The 18496-nt window shown below is 38.6% G+C and overlaps 1 protein-coding gene across 4 annotated transcripts in view; it reads right to left on the minus strand.

The window, feature by feature from the left end:
• Positions 1-13950: 13950 nt before the first annotated feature.
• Positions 13951-18496, minus strand: part of LOC131315145 (tobamovirus multiplication protein 1) — a 39973-nt gene continuing 35427 nt past the window's right edge. For 2 of the 4 annotated variants that reach the window (XM_058344240.1, XM_058344231.1), the window contains 2 exons: positions 15358-15554; positions 13951-14630 (listed from right to left, as the gene is read on the minus strand). In XM_058344240.1, coding sequence (XP_058200223.1) covers positions 15420-15554 — 135 coding nt within the window. In that variant the 3' untranslated portion in view covers positions 13951-14630; positions 15358-15419. The remainder of the gene's footprint in view (positions 14631-15357; positions 15555-18496) is intronic. The other 2 variants (XM_058344257.1, XM_058344248.1) reach the window with 1 other exon arrangement.

Here is an 18496-nt window from a genome sequence, read left to right on the forward strand (position 1 = left end):
CTCTGTCAAAGTGATAATAGCGCTCATCACTGGCTGTATTATTTAATCTGTAAATATTTAACTTTGCACCCAAAGATTGATTGCCAACATTATGGCATTGAACATGAACAAATGGAAACTTTAAAAAAAAACGTAAAAGCAGAATCAGCTGCAATCGTTTTTCATCTGAACTTGTTAATTGTTACTCCCTCAGTCCTTTATTTATTGTCCAATATTCCATTTTGGGTTGTTCCTTAATAAGTGTCCATTTTGTAAAGTTAGTGGATAAAAGTTGGTATATTGTCTATTTTGTCCCTAAAAGTAGATTTCATTTTGAAAAGTTAGTGGATAAAAGAGTAATGATGATAGGTAAGTAGGGAAAGTGGAGGAAAAAGTTGATGTGAAAGGCATAATGATGATGTCTTTTTAATAAGTTAGAGTTACGAAGCAGGACACTTAAAAAGGGACAGAGGGAGTAGTAAATTATAGCAACAAGAAATGAAAATCAAACACAAATCATGCTTTTTGAGGGAGATCTTAAGATTGTACTAATAGAAGATCAAAACAGTTAACAACAAATCCTAATCCCATTTCTTCACGGGGTTAAAGTCTAACCACATTTGTCCAATCTAAGTTGGTAGAGTACCAACCTCCCTGCGTTTGTTTTCTTATATTGTTGTCGCTACTATCCACAATGGCCTAATCAAAATTGGATAACCAAAAGTTTTCACATCATCTTTTAGTTATCCATTGAAGGGATTGTTAAGATTAGCAATGCAGAGGTTCGCAATGGCAAAAACCAAATTGGATAACCAAACTTACCGCATCACCTTTTTCAAATACAAAAAAAAATCTAAAAACTCAAACATGACAACAGTTTTTTTTTTAAATAGTTTTCAACCTAATAAAAACTGTTTATTAGAAATACAAAATAATTTTTCAAAAACACCTTTAAAAAAATAGTTTTTGTAGTTTGAAAAAGCCAGTTTCTAGCCCAGCGCTTGGCACTCACACCCCAGCGCTGAGGTTAAATCCTACTTCTGAGAGTGCTAACTGCTACCGAAATCTCATCATCACCCTACTAAGCATACTCTACTAAGCATGCTGACTGATCTGATCAAGAACCAGACTAACATAGACGCTCCTCCACTATTTTTCCTCTATAAATACAAGATTTGAGAGACTTGAAGAGATACATAATCCCTTTTGACATACTTGGGAAAAATCTTGATTTTTGAAGAAAATTGTGAGAAAAATTCACTTTTAGTGAGAAAAATATCCAAAATTTTGGTTTTCACTCCATCCCATCACCCCAAAACTCCACTCTAAAATTATTTCCCACCACTTTTCAATTCAAACCACCTCTTAAACTACTTTTCAATTCAAACCACCTCTTAAACCACTCAAACCAAGCTTCAAAGCCTTGATCAAGCATCCAAAAAGGTCGGAAACAATCTATATTCTTGGTTTCTGTTATTCTGAGGAAGCCAAGGGGCATAAGGCAGTGTTACGTACTGGCTAGTGCACCCACAAGCCTTAGTTGCAAAAATGTAGCTTGCAAATGCCCAGCGCTTAATATTCCTTCCCCAGCGCTGGGATTCTTCTCTTAGACTTACTGATCCCCTCAATATCAGTGGAGTTCAGGGATTCTACTATTTGCTTTTAGCATTTAATTATTCATTTCTAGTACTGCTTCTTACTTTTAGGAATATGTCAAAGAAGTCATAAAAACCCTAAAAACCCTTTTTCAGCATATGTACTGCTTAGTCCACTGTTTGGATAGCCAAAACTTGTTTTCACAAGTGTTCTTTGAACAGAAGCCCAAGGCTGGGTATATAATCCTCAGTGTTGGACTTCTTTCTATATTTTCCTTAATTTTAATAGTCTGTGTACATACTGTTTCTCTACTACATAGTCATTTCATTTTAAACTGTACACTTTGCACATGCCTACACCCTACATGTTAATTGTTTAAATGTCAAGAGTATAAACATTTTTAAAATCCTACAAGCATTTAGTAGAGATCTCATGGTGATGACGGACATAAAATCCATTCTCTCTCGTAACCTGGCTCCCAAACCCAAGATCTCATGGTGACGATGGACATAAAACCCATTGTAACCGAGCCCTTTTCAAACTGAAAATCAAGCTCAAACATCATTTTTAAGTTCAAGGTTTCTCGGGTGGCAAACCATTTACAAAAACCCGGGTGGCAACTCCGAACCCTGCACACAGCACGACACACCCCGGAGGTGGTAGCCCATAAGAACCCCATGTTGTACTGATTGTCGTTAGTGACAAAATGGGCCGGAGGGGCACGACCGACACTAAGATCATCGAAGAGATGAGATTGATCAAGCATGGTGATATCGTTGAATGACCCATACATGCCAAATAAAGTATGCCAAATCCACGAATCATACAATGCAACTACTTCAAGTATGAGAGTGGGTTTTTCGACGTGACTAGTGAAGAAGCCATGGTAAGCAGTTGGACATTTGTCCCACTGCTAGTGCATATAGTCCAAGCTACCTAGCATTCCAAGAAATCCATGTTGGTTGGCCACATGGAGGAGCCTTGCAGTATTTACTTCATTTGGAGATCTCAGGTACTCTAATTCGAAAACGGAGACAACTCATCTACAAAAGCTCTAAAAAGAGTTAACTGTTGTACTTTTTTCAATCTCGACAAACTCATCAAGGCTATCGGCACGCATCTCGCATGCAAGCATCCTTAGGGCTACTGTCATCATTTGGATACTATAAAGACATGCAGCTCTAGTTGCATCATTCTTTTGGACAAAAAAATCGTCATGTTGCTGGAGTTGACTCAAGATCTTCTGAAATAAAGGTCGACTCATTCGAAAACGTTGGCAAAACAAATTTTCGCCTAGAGATGATTTTCAGAAAAGTAATCAGCATGGATGCATTCATTGGCAGCAACTCTATCACGGGGATCCAAGCTTGACTACTTGTAGAACCAACATAACCTCCTTGTTGGTTATGTCTTCTTTGCATTTTTCGATACTGCCTGGCCATAATCAATTGCGCCATTGTGGTCTCCTCATCATCAAAGGAAGATCCGTCAAAATCTCCCGGCAATAATCTTTGGGTTAAATTGCTCATGATGATATTTTGAAGGAGAAGACTGTAATAGTTGTGTGGTATTGTATCAAGGGGAAAATATGCTTATTTATAGATTAATCGTGAGAATAGTGGTTGAGAGAATGGTAGTTGAGTAGAGAATGGTAGTTGAGTTGAGAATGGTGGTTGTGAAAAATTATGTGGAGGAAAGTTAGCTATAAATAACACTCAGCATTTCATTTTAGATTGTCCCTTAATAAGTGTCCATTTTATAAAGTTAGTGGGTAAAAGTTAACACATTTTTCATTTTACCCCAAAAAGTATATTCCATTTTAAAAAGTTAGTAAAAATATAATGATGATGTGTCCATAAAGGGTAAAAGTTACAACTTTTAGAGTGTAATAATGATGCCTCCATAAAAAGTTGAATTTACGAAATAAGACTCTTAAAAGGGACGTAGGGAATACATAGTTTTTAAAGAAAAAAAATTAAAATAAACTAGTATAATTTTTTGAATAAATAATTTTATTTTAAAATCTTCGTTCAGCGGACATAACAATTGTTTTTGAACGGAAGTAAAAGTTGAATTAGGGTTGAGAAAGTTGGGAGAAAATGAGTTGAAGGAAAAGCTATTTAATTTTTAGGACTCTTTGATTTTATTTCAGAACTAACCATTGGAGAGAAAATGGTTCTATTTCATAGCTAACCACTTTTTAACTACTTTTTGGTGTTAAAAGGAACAAATGGCTATAGTTTAAAATCCCATTGGACATGCTCTGATAATCCAAAATGATGGACCATAAAGGCTGTTGCAATCATATGAAAATGGACACTTAACAATCAACAAATTGAATTTTCTTCATTGGTATTTAAAGTCACAGGATAAATTTTTTTACATACTTTTGAAGCTCATTTTTTTAATTTTTTCTTCTGCGAAGTACATTTGTGTTGGGGGAATTGCATTTCAGTGGCCCTTGGGGCATTTTATTCTTAAGTGATGGAGTCACCCACTTGGTTGACTCGAAGAGCCATCATCAGATGGAGGTTGAGGAGGAGGTGGAGATTTACAAGGAGTAGGAAGTGAGGAGGACATATGGGACATGGTTCTTCAAAGTCTTCTTCATCCTCTAGAAGACTGTCTTCTAGACACTCATCATAGTCTGTGGCATCAAAATAACAATGACCTATTTCTGAATTTTTGAAATAGAAGACTGGAAGGCCACTGGGTTGGAAATATTTAATTGGAGGGCCAGGTTGAGAACCATCTACAAACATGTCAATTCTCGAGGGAAAAATGACAGGATGGGTGGAGGATGAGGCAGAGACTTCTTTTGGGAATGAAATCCCTACTGTACCATCAGGTTTGGGATGAAAGTTGGATTTGAGGATTGAATTGGAATGGGCTTTTGTTGGTTTTTCTCATAAGCTGTAACCCAAGAGTCCCAAGACTCTGGGAGAAGCTTAAGAAGCTCAGGATGAGAAATCTGTCGTGGAACATGAACACAGGAAGCTTGGTGAGGTGCGTCGACAGTTAGGAAAAGGGCTTCATCTGTGGAGGAAGGTAATTACATGTCAAAGGCATGGTTTTGAAGGCGATAGGCCATTTGGTAGTGAAGGGTTGCTGCATATGTGGTGGAAATTTGGGAAGCACTACCAATTTGAACTTGGACCTTCAAGGCTGAGAGCAAATGAGGATTTGCTAGTGGCAGTTGAAATTGGGGTAAAAGGTGAATATCACAGTTCCAGCATTTAATGTGGTTTGGACAGTAGCAATACATGCGTGCTGATACTGTATGAACCTCGTATCTACCAGAGCAAGTCTGGAAGTAACAGGCAAACCTTTTCTGCCATGGAAAGTGACAGCAAGTCTGATTGCTCAATAGTGAAGATGGGTAAATCCTTGTTGTTGCCAAAGGTGAGGCAAATCAACCGGGATTTTCAAAGGTAAAAGTTGTTCAGCTTCTGTAGCTGCTATGAAGCATTGATCAAACTTAGAGGTTTGAACATATTCTTTCACAGAAGTTGGACATTTTGTAGAGAAGAGTTGAGTGACAGTTTTTTTACAGATGTTTGGGGTCTAACAAAGGCATTATACGGGTTTAGGAAAGAAAGATCAGTAAGGGAAACCTTACTATCATCAGGTAGGTATTCAAACTCATACAAGTACTCAAGATTAGAAGAAGAAGAGGTTGAGGAATTTCTGCTGGTGGATGATCGTGAAGGGACTAAAGAGGAGGTAGCAGAGGAATAGGTGGAAAACAAGTGATTCATTTTTTATGAATAAAAATCTGGGTTCTTCGTTTCATCATACAACAAATCTATTCTTTTTCAATGTAAAATCTTTTAATTAATTTAGATTAATAAAATTCTGTATACTAGAGTAGATAAATCGAGACACACCGCTAAAAAGCCAAAAGTCTCAAGGTAATTTTAACCCACTGATACAAAATTCTTTAATCAAAATAGTTAATGAAGTTTCTAATGTGGAGGATCCTTTAAAGGCAACCACAGAGTATACGCTTCCATTTTTTATTTTTTTTAGAAAAAGATTTAAAGTAGTTTTAGAAAAGAAGTTCCCAAAGGAAGGGTTTACGCTAGAATGAACAACATTAGCTCTGATACCAAATTTGTAGACACGAAGTGGGTATAAACACAAAGTAGGTTAGAATTAGGGGTGTCAAATGGGCAGGTTTGGGTCAAATTGGGTAAGTTATAAGTGGGTTGGGTCTTTAATGAGTTATTGACCCATTTAGACCAAATTAGTTAGAAGATCAATTATCCATACCCAACCCAACCCATTTATTTAAAATCAAACCCAACCCGCTCATTAACCCAATTAAAATTAAAAATGACTAAAATATCCATATACACTAAAATGACCATATCACCCTTGTACATTTAAATGACCAAATTATCCTTGCAGACTAAAATTACCATAATACCCCTATATACTAAAATGGAGGAGGAGATACAGCATATAACTTCTTCTTTTTTGTTTTTATTTGAATTTTTTTTTTGCATTTGTTTGTTTTGCATCAAACTTTTGTGACTTATTGATTTGTCTCGATGAGAGGATTCGGAAAAGTAAAAAATTTTGATCGTAACTCATAATTTTTTAAATAAAGACAAAAATAAGTTAATAAGTCAACTTATTTTTCTTATTCTTGTCTTTTTGAAAAAAATTATGAGTTTTGATCAAAATATTTTACAATGCCGAGACGAATCCCCTTAAAAGATTGATTAACAAAATATGCAAGATCATTTCAAGTTTATTACTCGTTAAAAAATCCCAAAAAATTCCCCAAACACATTAATTACCAGATGATTTTACATTCTTCTCAAGCCATGGGTTCTAATCGAATTTTTGCTAACCAGTTAAGAGCTGCGAACGAATTGACCACTTAAAGCTCGGCTCAGCTCGGTGCTTAGTAATTGAGTCGAGTTCAAACTCAAGTTTTAGGCTCATACAGTAAATGAGTCGAGCTCAACACTCTAAATCCTCGGCTCGTTTTGTATAAGCTCAACTCAAACCGGACTCGGCTCGTTTACAAACAAATGAAGTTTGAGTTTGAATTTTTGGCTCGTTTAGTGTACGAGTTCACTACAAAACTCGACTCAACTCGGCTTGTACTGTAACTGAAATTCTAACATGAAACCGTTCAAACCGAGTCACCAGTTCCCGATTTGACCAAGAAAAAAGTTCACTTCACGTAACATGTTTACTTTTGTTTTTTTCATTTCTGTCGATTGAGAGATTATAAACGGACCAATACATCTTCTGTGTGAACTGTCCAGATGCTTTCCGACGTTATTTTTTGGTGGAAAGTAGAGGAAATCGCCCCTGTTGGGTCATCAAAGTAAAAAAGTGGGTAGTTCGATTTTTTTTGGGTAATGTTCATGATTCATTGGGCATTTAAGTTAAATTAAAACCCAATTAAGACCCAATAATTAATGGGTTAGATGGGTTTGGACCCATTCTAACCCAACTAATAAATGGGTTGGGTTGGGTCTATTTTTTAATAGGTGGGTTTAGGTTTTTTTTTTGGGGCCCTGGGTTCAATTTGCCACCCCTAGTTAGGATCAAAGAAAGAGAACAAGACACATGATATATTACTCAAAGATACTGGCTTCCACTAACTTGGTGATTACAAAAGTAGAACCCTCGTTTTATAGACGTAAGGAGGGGAATACAATCAATACAGATGGTACCCATAATTGAACATTACTGTTCTTAGTATACGTCCATCTACTGACAACACCTATTAGTTTAACTATTGACATTTTTCCTCTGCTAGCATTTACTACACTAGCATTTACTACACATAGACTTTCCTATTCATGCACAGTATTTACATTCATGCACGGTATTTACTACTCATAAAGGACTACATCACACCTGCTATGTAGGCTTTCTTACTACTACTTTACACCAACAGTAAATACCAATTATACTCCTTACAACAGTACACAACAATAAACACCAGTAATTTCACCATCTTTCGAAAAGAATGACATGAGTACTATTTTTATTTTACACATACACCACACAACTGGCCTGAGCATATGGTTGTCACTCTGGATTATCTGAACCACTGCTTTCAGAATAGTTTTCAGTTCTATCAGTCAAGTAATACTGTTCCAAAAGATAGCGAATATTTTGGTGCCATTCTTCCGGATAAGTATCATTGAATTTCTAATTTGCAGTTTCGTAATGAAGGAGAGATGAGGGAACTTCTGCAGGTGTCAATCCATTGAGTGAACACAGTGTTTGAGTCATGACAAGATAATTTCCATTGTCGCTCTGAATGTTCTGAGATTCTGGATATGCAGAGAGAAATATAGTGTGATACTCCTTTTACCAAGTGATAGAACCGTCTGGATTAGGATGACTCCTGTTGTTACGACTTGTCCAAAAAGCAAATTGGAGATCTCCGCCTGCACTGTTGGGGATTTGTCTGATCTTCTGTTGCCAGAAAGATATGCTTCTGAAGAGCAAGAGAAATTTCAAAAAGAAATCTTCTGGAGAATGGACCTGATTGAACGCTGCATGTGCCAGATACACCAATACTGCTGATTTATTAAAACAGACACTTATAGTAGACACATCGACTAAATACCATAAGAGGAGATAGGCTTCTTTTTTAAAATAAAAGACATTGTGGTAAGACACTTCAAACTGGGTGAAAAAGGGATAGACAGGATGGAAAGGTAAACCTTTTATGGGACCTTCATCAAGACCATACTTGAAAATACAGAGATGTTGAAGGTTTTGACACATTTGGACACACCTGGAAAGAGGGGTTAACTCCAAAATTTGACAATGAAGGTGGACAGAAAGATTAACTGGGTGGAAACAGGAAATCATTGGGAAACAATCAGGAACAAATGAGTGTGGTTTTGTTTTTGAAAATTGGTTGATTTCTTTTTTGAGTCTTGACAGAAAATCAGGGAGGACATTTGTTTTTTCTTTTACGTGAACAGCATCAAAACTCCAGTTAGAAAATCAATTTGCCCATCACAACAACTGTGCCTTTGGAAGGTGTTTCTGTTTGAACTTGAGCATGCTGGGGAAACTCATCATATCAGTCTCAATTAGAAAATGATGACCAATTAGATAAAATTCAAACTTCTCAATGCTCTTTTTGATTGCCAGAATTTCTTTGTAAGTAGAGTGGTAATGAAGTTCTGCTGGAGAGAAAGCACCACTCTTGTATCCACAAATTCTGTGCTTTTGTTCAGAATTTTCCGAAAAGAACTGCTCCCCAATATAAATCAGAGGTATCTGTCTGAAGGACTCTCTTCCCATCTGAAAGTATAGTTAATGGAGGAAGAGTATTGGCTATGGCTTTGAGGTCTTTTACAACTTTGATACAAATGGCTGACCAATAAGGAGAGGTTTTCTTTAGTAGAGCTGAGAGAAGAGTTCGGTATTGGGCAAGGTTGGGAATGAAATCAGCCATATAGTTAACAATTCCAAGGAACTGTTGAACTTGTTTGACTGTGAGATTTTCATCAGGAAAATGGTCAAGTTGGGAGGCTATATGAGGTTGGAGGGCATATTGACCTTTAGAGATATGCATTCCTAAAAAATCAATTTCCGGTTGAGCAAGAAACATTGTTTTCTCTGAGAGCATGATAACATGGGTTTGGACCAGGGAATGAAAAATTTGTAATAGAACAGCATGAGACTCAATATCTGGGGAAAAGAGTAGGATGTCATCAATATAGACGAGGGCTGAGGATAGAATGGGAGCAAATACCTGAATCATGGCCTTTTGAAATAAAGATGGAGCTGTTTTCAATCCAAAAGGCATGACTGACCACTAGAAATGGTGGTCTAGAATGCAAAAACCAGTTTTGGGACGATCATCTGGATGGATGCCCAGCTGCCAGAAACCTGCTTTCAAGTCAAACTTTGAGAAAATTTGAGCTTTAGGCAAGTTTGCAAAAAGAACACTTCTCCGAGGAAGAGGGAATTTGTTATCCTGTAGAAAATGATTAAGAGGCTGGTAATTGATAACCAGGCGAAGCTTTCCTCTTATCTGCTCTGTCCTTTTATTTACATAAAATGCTTCACATGCCCACTGAGAGGTTGTGGGCTCAATCAAACCTTCTGACTGAAGTTGTTGGAGCTCTTGGAGAGCAAGCTGATAATGTTCTGGGTTCATTCCATGATGGGTAGCTTTTGTGGGATTAATGTCTTCATTTTTCTTAAAGGGAAGAGAAATGAAGAAATCTGGATTTTTCCAAAGTGGGTTGGAGCATTTGGTGAGAAATTGGGAATGAGATTCAACACAGGAAGTTTGGATTATGGCTTCTTTGATGGAAGAGAAATTCTCTATGGAAAAGAGATTTGGTTGGGTGGTCCAGGGTAACAGGTAGTTTTTGTATTTCAAACCTTTTTTGAGCCAGGAGACTTTGCTGAGATTTTGGAGAATATCAAAACCCAACAATAAATCTTTTCCTAGGAGATCAGAACCATAGACTTGGTGTTTTATGGTATATCCTGGAAAAAGTTGGATGGTAATAGGCTTACTGATCAGAGTGATAACAAAAGTTTCTCCATTGGCTGCTGTAAAGGGTCTAAAACACGATTGCCAATAGGACCTGGGGAGAATTGCTAGGTTGAGAATGGAGGCTGCTGCACCAGTATCAAAGAAAGCGATGACTGGTATGGGTTTCTCATATTTTCCAATCAAGATTTTAACCTTGGCTAAGGGTTGAGCTATCATGATATTTGAGTACTCAAATGTTTGAATTTCATAGGGAAATGGGTCATAATCATCAGAAGAATCATCTGATTCTGATGAATCAGAAAAGGTGAATGCTAGGACTGCTTCATCTGTTACTTCATCATCAATGGAAAATAATGATTCAACATCAGCATCTTCAAGATTATCATCAATGAGAGCCAAAGAGCTCACCATCTTGTCTCTTGCTACTCTATTTGGACACTATTTTGCATAGTGCCCTTTCTTTCTGCATATGTAGCAGTGATCAGACTTTCGCTGCCCTCTGAACTTCTTCTTCTTGAAAAATTTCCATTTTTTCCGGCGTGAGAACCTGCCAGATTTTGAAAACTTTGAAAACTTGCCAGGAGATTGGAACTTCCATTTCTGAAAGTGTTTGGACTTCCGATATGAAGGACGGCAAGTGCACTTCTTGTCTTTGCACTTTACAGAGAGATCTGGTCGGTCACATGCTTTGCCAAGAAGTTTTCCCTGTTCTTCAAGAGTTCTGAGGAATTTCTGGTGATTGCACAGTTTTTCTAAGGCAATCAAAGAGTGCTGGTAAATACCGCCAAGAGATATTGCATTCAGCGTCAATCCTTTTGTTTGAAGTAATCTTGTTGTCTCATTTTCCAATGGTTCACGACGGGAATTGAGAAAAGCTTGCTTGAGGTTGACATCATCCATGCCGTTGAGAAGATAAAATCTCTGAGATATACGGTCATAATGAATCTCGAGATCTTTCCTTTTGAATGAACAGCACTTCATGCTGAGATATTCTTCTCGAACAAACTCTTTTGTGTTGTTGTGGTCTCCAAGAAATTCAGTATGCAAGACTGAGATGAATTGATCAAGGGTTGGCAATTGTTTAAGTTGCAACTGTCGGTATTCACCAAGAGCCAAGTACCATTGACGAAGACGGCCAAAGAATTTTGTTGTACACTTAGTAATAACAATACTCAGTGTAGCATTTGGGGAAAGCATAGCAGTAGTGCACCAAGTATGAATCTCATAAAGCTTATCCAGCCATTTTGATGGGGGAATATTATCAGAGGAGAAACCTTGGGTATGGATGTTGGAATGTGAGAAGGAATCAAAGGTTGGGATTTCTAGAGGTGGAGATGTATCAAACTCAAGACCTTCTTCAATAATAGGATCTTCAACATGTTCTTCAGGAAGACCTGGGTTCATCATGAAAACATGAGGAATTGGAATAGAGTGAGTAGATTCAGAATCCAAATCAAACTCAATGGTTGGTTCAGGTGAGGGGGTTTCTGGTATAGTGGCTAAAGTATGTAAGAGAGTGGAGATTAGATTTTTGGAAGGGCTAGAAGTTGACTGAACCATTAGCTGAGGTGACTTTGAATTTAGATCAGTTGGTTTAGAATGAGTGGAGGTAGTTGGAATTGAGGTAGATGCAGATGGTGGAGACGGAATTGTCGGTGGTTGAATAGGTTTTATCTAGGGCTTTGGGAAAGGAAATTTTGGTGGAGATGGTCTTTTTGGTGGAGGAAGGAAAGTTGATGAGCTTCCAAAGATGGAGCTTGACTCACCAAATACTGAGGTAGGATTTATAGGTAAAGGTTGAGACATTTGAAGATACCCAAACAAACTTTGTTGAGAGGAAGATGTGAATATGTCAAATGGGCTTTTTTGCTGAGAATACTGCTGAGCTTGAAGTGAATGAAGCTAATTTTTTAGATGCTTCATTTCAGCATATCCTTTTGGTAAAAAGCTACTGAAAATGCTTAGTTGGCATATACCATCTGGAGAAGTTCATGGTGAACATTTTGAATTTTCTGCTGCAAATCTCTGATAAGAAGTTCTAAAGAGGATAACTTCTTATGAACAACATTTTCCAAATATTGCTGAGAGTTAGCAATTCTCTGAAGAATTTTGTTTTGAGCCAAAGAATTTGCTGACTGCCAATTTATTGCTGTTTCTGCTGCTGACACTGCTTTGGTACTACCATCAGGAAGAATGGTAGTAGGATCTGAAATTTTATGACGGTGGGTCGTTCTTTCTTGAGAACTATGAAATTCCAAAGGAGGAAAATCTGCTTCAATCCAAGAAGGAGATGAGGTGAACATAAAACACCCACTTGGTTGACTCGAAGAGCCATCATCAGATGGAGGTTGAGGAGGAGGTGGAGATTTACAAGGAGTAGAAGGTGACGAAGGACATATGGGACATGTTTCAGTCATGTGAAGGAAAACAATAATTTCCAAAACATGGTGTTGAAGACAAAAAATACCCCTCTTCTAAAATTGTTGCACTTTCATACTCCTCTTGTCCTCAATCAGGTGCAACTTATGTTCATACACGAGGCAACTTAGGTTCATACACGGGGAAACTTAGGTTCATAATACATGAGGCAAATTAGGTTCATACACAGGGCAACTTAGAGAAACCTATCTCCTCCTGCTTCTGCCATCACCACCTGCTCTCGATGAGTACCTAGACCTGCCATCCCTATCCCTGCCACCACTTCCATACCCACCACCACTGCCTCCATAACCACCACCGCCGCCTCCATAACCACCTCTATCACGGCGTCCACCGCTACGGAATCCACCTCCGTTGCCACCTCCATAACCAACTAAACGAGTTGCCGAGAAGTAAACAGAGAAACCCAAACCACCACCACTACCATTACCAATCACCACCACCAATCACCGCCAGCTCCACAAAAGCACAAACCCTAACCTCCAAATTTGGAGAAAACCAAAAACTAAACCCCAATTTCGAACTCCTAACCCCCAATCTGCAAAACCCTAATTTCGGATTACAAGCCTCTAAATCGAGATGGAAAACGATGAGAACCTAACCCTTACCTCGATTGTGTCATGCAGAAGGTCTAGCTTAGCACATATGGGGGCTTTGTGGTGGAGCAGCGGAGAGAGATGGAGTTCCAGTCTTGCAGATCGAGTGGAGGAGGAATGGATATGATTTGAAGCCCTGATTTTGTGGGGGGTATATTAGTAATTTTACCTTGCCCTTTTCATGTATGAACAATTACTTTTTTCCTTCTCATGCCAAGAGCAATTTGATAAAAACCTCTCCGTGACTTGGAGATTCTTTGCCCCTCCCTCCACTGTCCCATAATTCCCACCCACCCCCCTTTTTTTGTTTCTCAAGTCCAGCTTGAATAATTGACTGCTCCGGCTCGTTTTGTCGATTTCTCAATCATGAATCTTGAGGTATTTCTTAAAAAAAAAAAAAAAATCTTGACGTATTTCTTGGACTGCATCTTTGGTAAGTACTCGTTCATATAGTTAAAACTTTTGCATTTATTATTATTGATGCAGTTCTTGGAGAATTCCTAAAAGGTGGTGCACTGCGTATTCCGCCTAGACCCTTGTCGTTTTCACACCGAACACTTTTCAGAAGATCATGATCGATTGTATTACTTCTGTAATTCTTAATGGCCCATAGAAAACGCTCTTTTATGCTACACTTAAAAGGCAAATATAATAATACAATTTCCGTTTGACAAACAACAACCCCCTCCCCCCCCCTCAAAAAACAAGAAAAAAAGAAGGCAAACATAGCTGTGGATCTGGCCCTCAAAAAACAAGAAAAAAAGAAGGCAAACATAGCTGTGGATCTGGCAGCATCTGCTCAAATCTATAGATCCACTTATTTGTCTAAAGAAATACTCTCTCAAACATAATTTATAGACATAACCCTCATTCACGAAATCCATTCGGAATGTGTCAATTATATCTTCAAAAATACACACCGCAACAGCGGTTGTTTTACGAAGGCAGCCCCAACGATCTGTATGGAAACTATGTACAAAATGGCATATTGGCTCATGTCCTCCTATCAACTAGCCACAAATGGTGAAAGAAACTCAATTTCCTAGTTTCCTCACTAAAGGGGTCCTTTCTACTAGCCAACTAACACGTGTAGGTGGCTGAATAAGGTCAGCAGAAAGTGAATGCATATGCAAGATCTTCGCATTCTGGTAGAAACAATTCCAGAGAAAAACTAGAACATAGAAGTTAATACTATACAAGGAAAACAGTTCACCATTCGGATGCAGCATTAGACAATCTTCCAGTCTGCGAAAGGCTGAAAGAAAAACAAATCCTGCATTTGCACCTTGTAGCTATTTACAACGAAGAGCCAACAAAATCACAGCAACGGCCGGCCGTCTTACGCCTGCTCCCCAAATGCTTTGCTAAGAATGTCCATCATTCACCTTCTTTGATCTCAGCTTGAAAGCCACAATGCAACCCTTCTCCACCAACTTTTTTCTGAAAGTCCTCCAAAAGACGCACCGATTTGCATGAGAATCCATGTATTGTCACTATATAGGGCTTGCTCTTGATACCTGCAATTATAAACCTCAAGTCATTGAGCATCGTTGCCTCTCTTCTACAACAAAAAGGGTTACGATCAAAGGACCTTGACATTCGGGAACGAAGATGAGGAAAAAAATGCAGACCAACTTGATTCAAACTTAAATGAAATAGCGAATAGTGAATGTTATGCATTTGCTGCAATGATCATACATCTAGTAAATAATAGCTTAATTTCCCAGGAAATTCATTACAATCAAAACCCAATCCGAAGTCCGTCCTTGGTTTTTAGGCCAACAAAAGTAACCATTAAGTTGTTTGCCACTCAAAATTTCCAAGAACCATAAATCTAAGACTCCAGCAAGAAAAGTTACTTGCACGCCAATCCAATTTCATCCCCTCCTCCTAAGCTGTCCGTTTTTGCCAAACCCCACCCCAAAATCAAACTTAGGACGCATCATTCAAACTTTTTAAACCGGACTGCATTGATTTGTTAAAGGAGAGTAATCATGCACTTGTCCTGACTCGCACATTACACACTCAGTACAACACTACAAGGAAACGAAGTTAAGAATAAGTTCTGGTAATCAAGGAGCAGCCTTAAAATAACAGTAGGTACTCTCAGGAAAATCCATGTGAATAAGGAATGAAATCAGCAGGGTTAGGGAAGGGGTGAATGAAATTTTCTCCTTGAAAGCTGAAGGAAACTGTGCGAACAGCCGGTGCTCAGCAACAGAAGTAGGAGGAGATCGAGCTAGCCTTAATTGAAGTAGGGCTATGTTGCTCCCGCCAAGGAAAGAAGACGGGTAAGTCGATGAAAGTCAGGTTTTTAACCGATTCAGGATCAACTTCCAATCCAATAGAAGGACTTCTAGGTTCAGTTGTGTTTCAACTGCCAATCCCAAGCTCTCCAACGGCAGCATTCCAAGCAACCCTAACCAGCAGCAAAGCGCTTCCTCGAAGGCAAAGAAAGTAAGCCCCGTAGATAGATATAGTGTAAGCAAGCAAGGGGGCAAAGCGGTAAGCAAAGATCAATTGAGAATATAAGGATAGGTTGTATAAGCTATGAATCACGAGTTACGGGTTCAGCTAGTTCTTCCCTTTCGCTTATTGAGCAGGATTCTATCCCTTCAAACCTGCCTGTGCTCAAGTCGGGTGGTTAGGAAACTAAATCGTAGAGGAAAAGTTGAACCCTTAACCGTTCTAGTTAACTCTTACCTAAGAAACTCGCAAGTCTGGATGAACTCTGATTTCCTAACCTGAAGATTCCAATGTAACACTTTTTTTTTGAACAGCTGAAAGAAATTTTATTACTGCAGTGTCAACCGAGGTCAATTTTTTCTCCAAAATGCAGGCGAAGGATGGAAAACATGACAACAACCCCAAATGGGTTTTATTCGAAATCATCCAACTCAAATTGTTAAGATCCATGCGGAGTCAATTCCATCTGAGTTAGTGGGCCAGACTGGGCAACTAACTTAGATGGGGAGGTCACAATTGCTCAAATTGTAGAGCCCCGTATTTTCAAAAATCGTTTAAAGGTTTTATTAATGTTAGAATATTGAATAAATGTGGAATCCTTTTGAGTTTATATGATTTGGGGCTTGAATGATAGAATTGTAAGCCGAGGGAGTGCAAGAGTAATTTGGGTGGGTGCTAGTATATATATGTGGATGTGAGTGTAGGAGAACAAAAATCCCCAACTCACACTCTCTCATCTCCCACGTCTCTCCTCTCTCTCTCGGCATCTCTCTCCTCTCTCTCTCACACCAAAACCCACCAATCGACCTCAAAACCTTCATAGTTCGACCATCAATCAATCATCTACGCGTGATTCGTGCCTTGGATTGCGTGGGTTTGTGCTAGAACTCGTTCTTGTTGGATTTCGGAGCTTTGGAAGCTAGGGCGTGTTCATTTGATCTAGTGTTGAAGCTTCAAACCTCAAGGTAGGGATTTCTTGCTCACTCTATAGGTTTATGAGTTGATTTTGTGCCTTAATCGTGCCATGGATCGTTGGGTTTCGTTGTTGTGTTTGCCCTTGATCTTCTGCAGAATCACTGCTCATAACTCTTGGGTATCGATATAATCTAAAGTGTTTGTATCGATACACTTAAGTTAAAATTGAGACAGTTAATTGGGTATCGATACAACCCAAACCCAAAATGTTGTATCGATACCAGATCCTTAGGGACAGTTTTGCTCCTGCTGATCCCAGTTCGATTGTTTTGACCCCCGATTACTTCTAACACTCTCTAATCACATCCAAACCACCTCCAAACTTGATTGTTCGTACTTCAAATGATTCGTTGCTCAATCTGTCTGCTTGAACTCTCATGGTATAAAAGAGTTGATTCCTATAAGTATGGTATTCCGTTGTCGTCTATGCATTAGAACGATTATGTGGGTATTGTGGCATGTTACTATGAACGATATATATATATATATATATTGATCCGCAACTTGTTATATATTGAGCATGATGTTATTAAGTAAGGTGAGATGAAAAGCGTAATTGAGAACGATAGAACAAATACGAAGAAAGCCACGGATCCACCATAAGGTGTGATGCCGGAAATGAGACGCACGGGGTCCCTAATGCCCGAAAGTGCACAAGAAAGCCACGGATCCACCTTATAGTGTGATGCCGGAATGAATATGGGACACACAGGGTCTTTACTGCCCGGAATTAAAATCGAAACACGTGACATAATGAAAATGGGAAACTTTTGTGATTGTTAAGCTATTTGTATATGAATGGTGTTGGTCTCCCAGTCTTATTTTCTTGCATATTCTTTCTCTTGATCATATGTGAAGTTTGGTTGTTGTCCACGTTCTTTCCGGTGCATTAACCATCACATTTGTATATAGCTTGAGTATAGATTTCTCTATTGGGCTAGTGTAGCTCACCCTATCATTTTTCAGATACACCACAGGAGCATTGATTTGGCATGCTTGAAGTGCATGTTTGACCATACTTTTGAAAGCTAACAAGGAGGAATTACCATGACATCTTTTGTAAAATCCTTTTGAAGATATAATTGTAATTTCATATATATATATATATATATATATATATACAGTCCGGTTCCCTTGAGGGATCGGATCCCGCACGGGCTTACCGTGCGGGACTCCCATTTTCCGATTGAATTGGGACGATCCGAGCCGCTCAAAGTGATCAGAACGTGATTTTAAGAGTACTCGCGAGAAATTAGCAAAAAAAATGATCGGGAAGGGCTTGATCCGAGCAGTTTTTTATTGAACGGTTCAGTAAAAACTGCTCGGATCAAACCCTTCCCGATCATTTTTTTTTTCTGATTTCTCGCGGGTACCCTTAAAATCACGTTCTGAACACATTGAGCGGCTCGGATCGTCGCAATTCGATCGGGAAAGGGGAGGTCCGCACGGTAGACTGGTAAGAGATCCCTCATTGGATTCGTGGTATATATATATATATATCAGGGCGGTTCCGGAGACCCCTAAAAAAACCCCCCCAAAGTTCCCGATCGAATTTTGATTATCCAAGACGCTCAATGTAATCAGAACGTGATTTTAAGAGTACCCACGAGAAATCAACAAAAAAAATGACTGGAAAGGACTTCATCCGAACAGTTTTTTATTGAATTTTATTGAACGGTTTAATAAAAAACTGCTCAAATCAAGCCCTTCCCAGTTATTTTTTTTGCCAATTTCTCGCGGGCGCCCTTAAAATCATGTTCTGAACACATTAAGCAGCACGGATCATCAAAATTTGATCAGGAACTATGAGATTAAGATTTGGGGGGTTTTTTTAGAGATTTTTTTAGGGGTCCCCGGAACCGCCCCCGTATATATATATTTGACTTGGGAATATGTAATCTCTTAAAATTACTTTCTTTGGACTAATCTCTAAGAATTTGGG

Source organism: Rhododendron vialii, chromosome 2a (assembly GCF_030253575.1).
Source record: "Rhododendron vialii isolate Sample 1 chromosome 2a, ASM3025357v1".
NCBI classification, from domain to species: domain Eukaryota; kingdom Viridiplantae; phylum Streptophyta; class Magnoliopsida; order Ericales; family Ericaceae; genus Rhododendron; species Rhododendron vialii.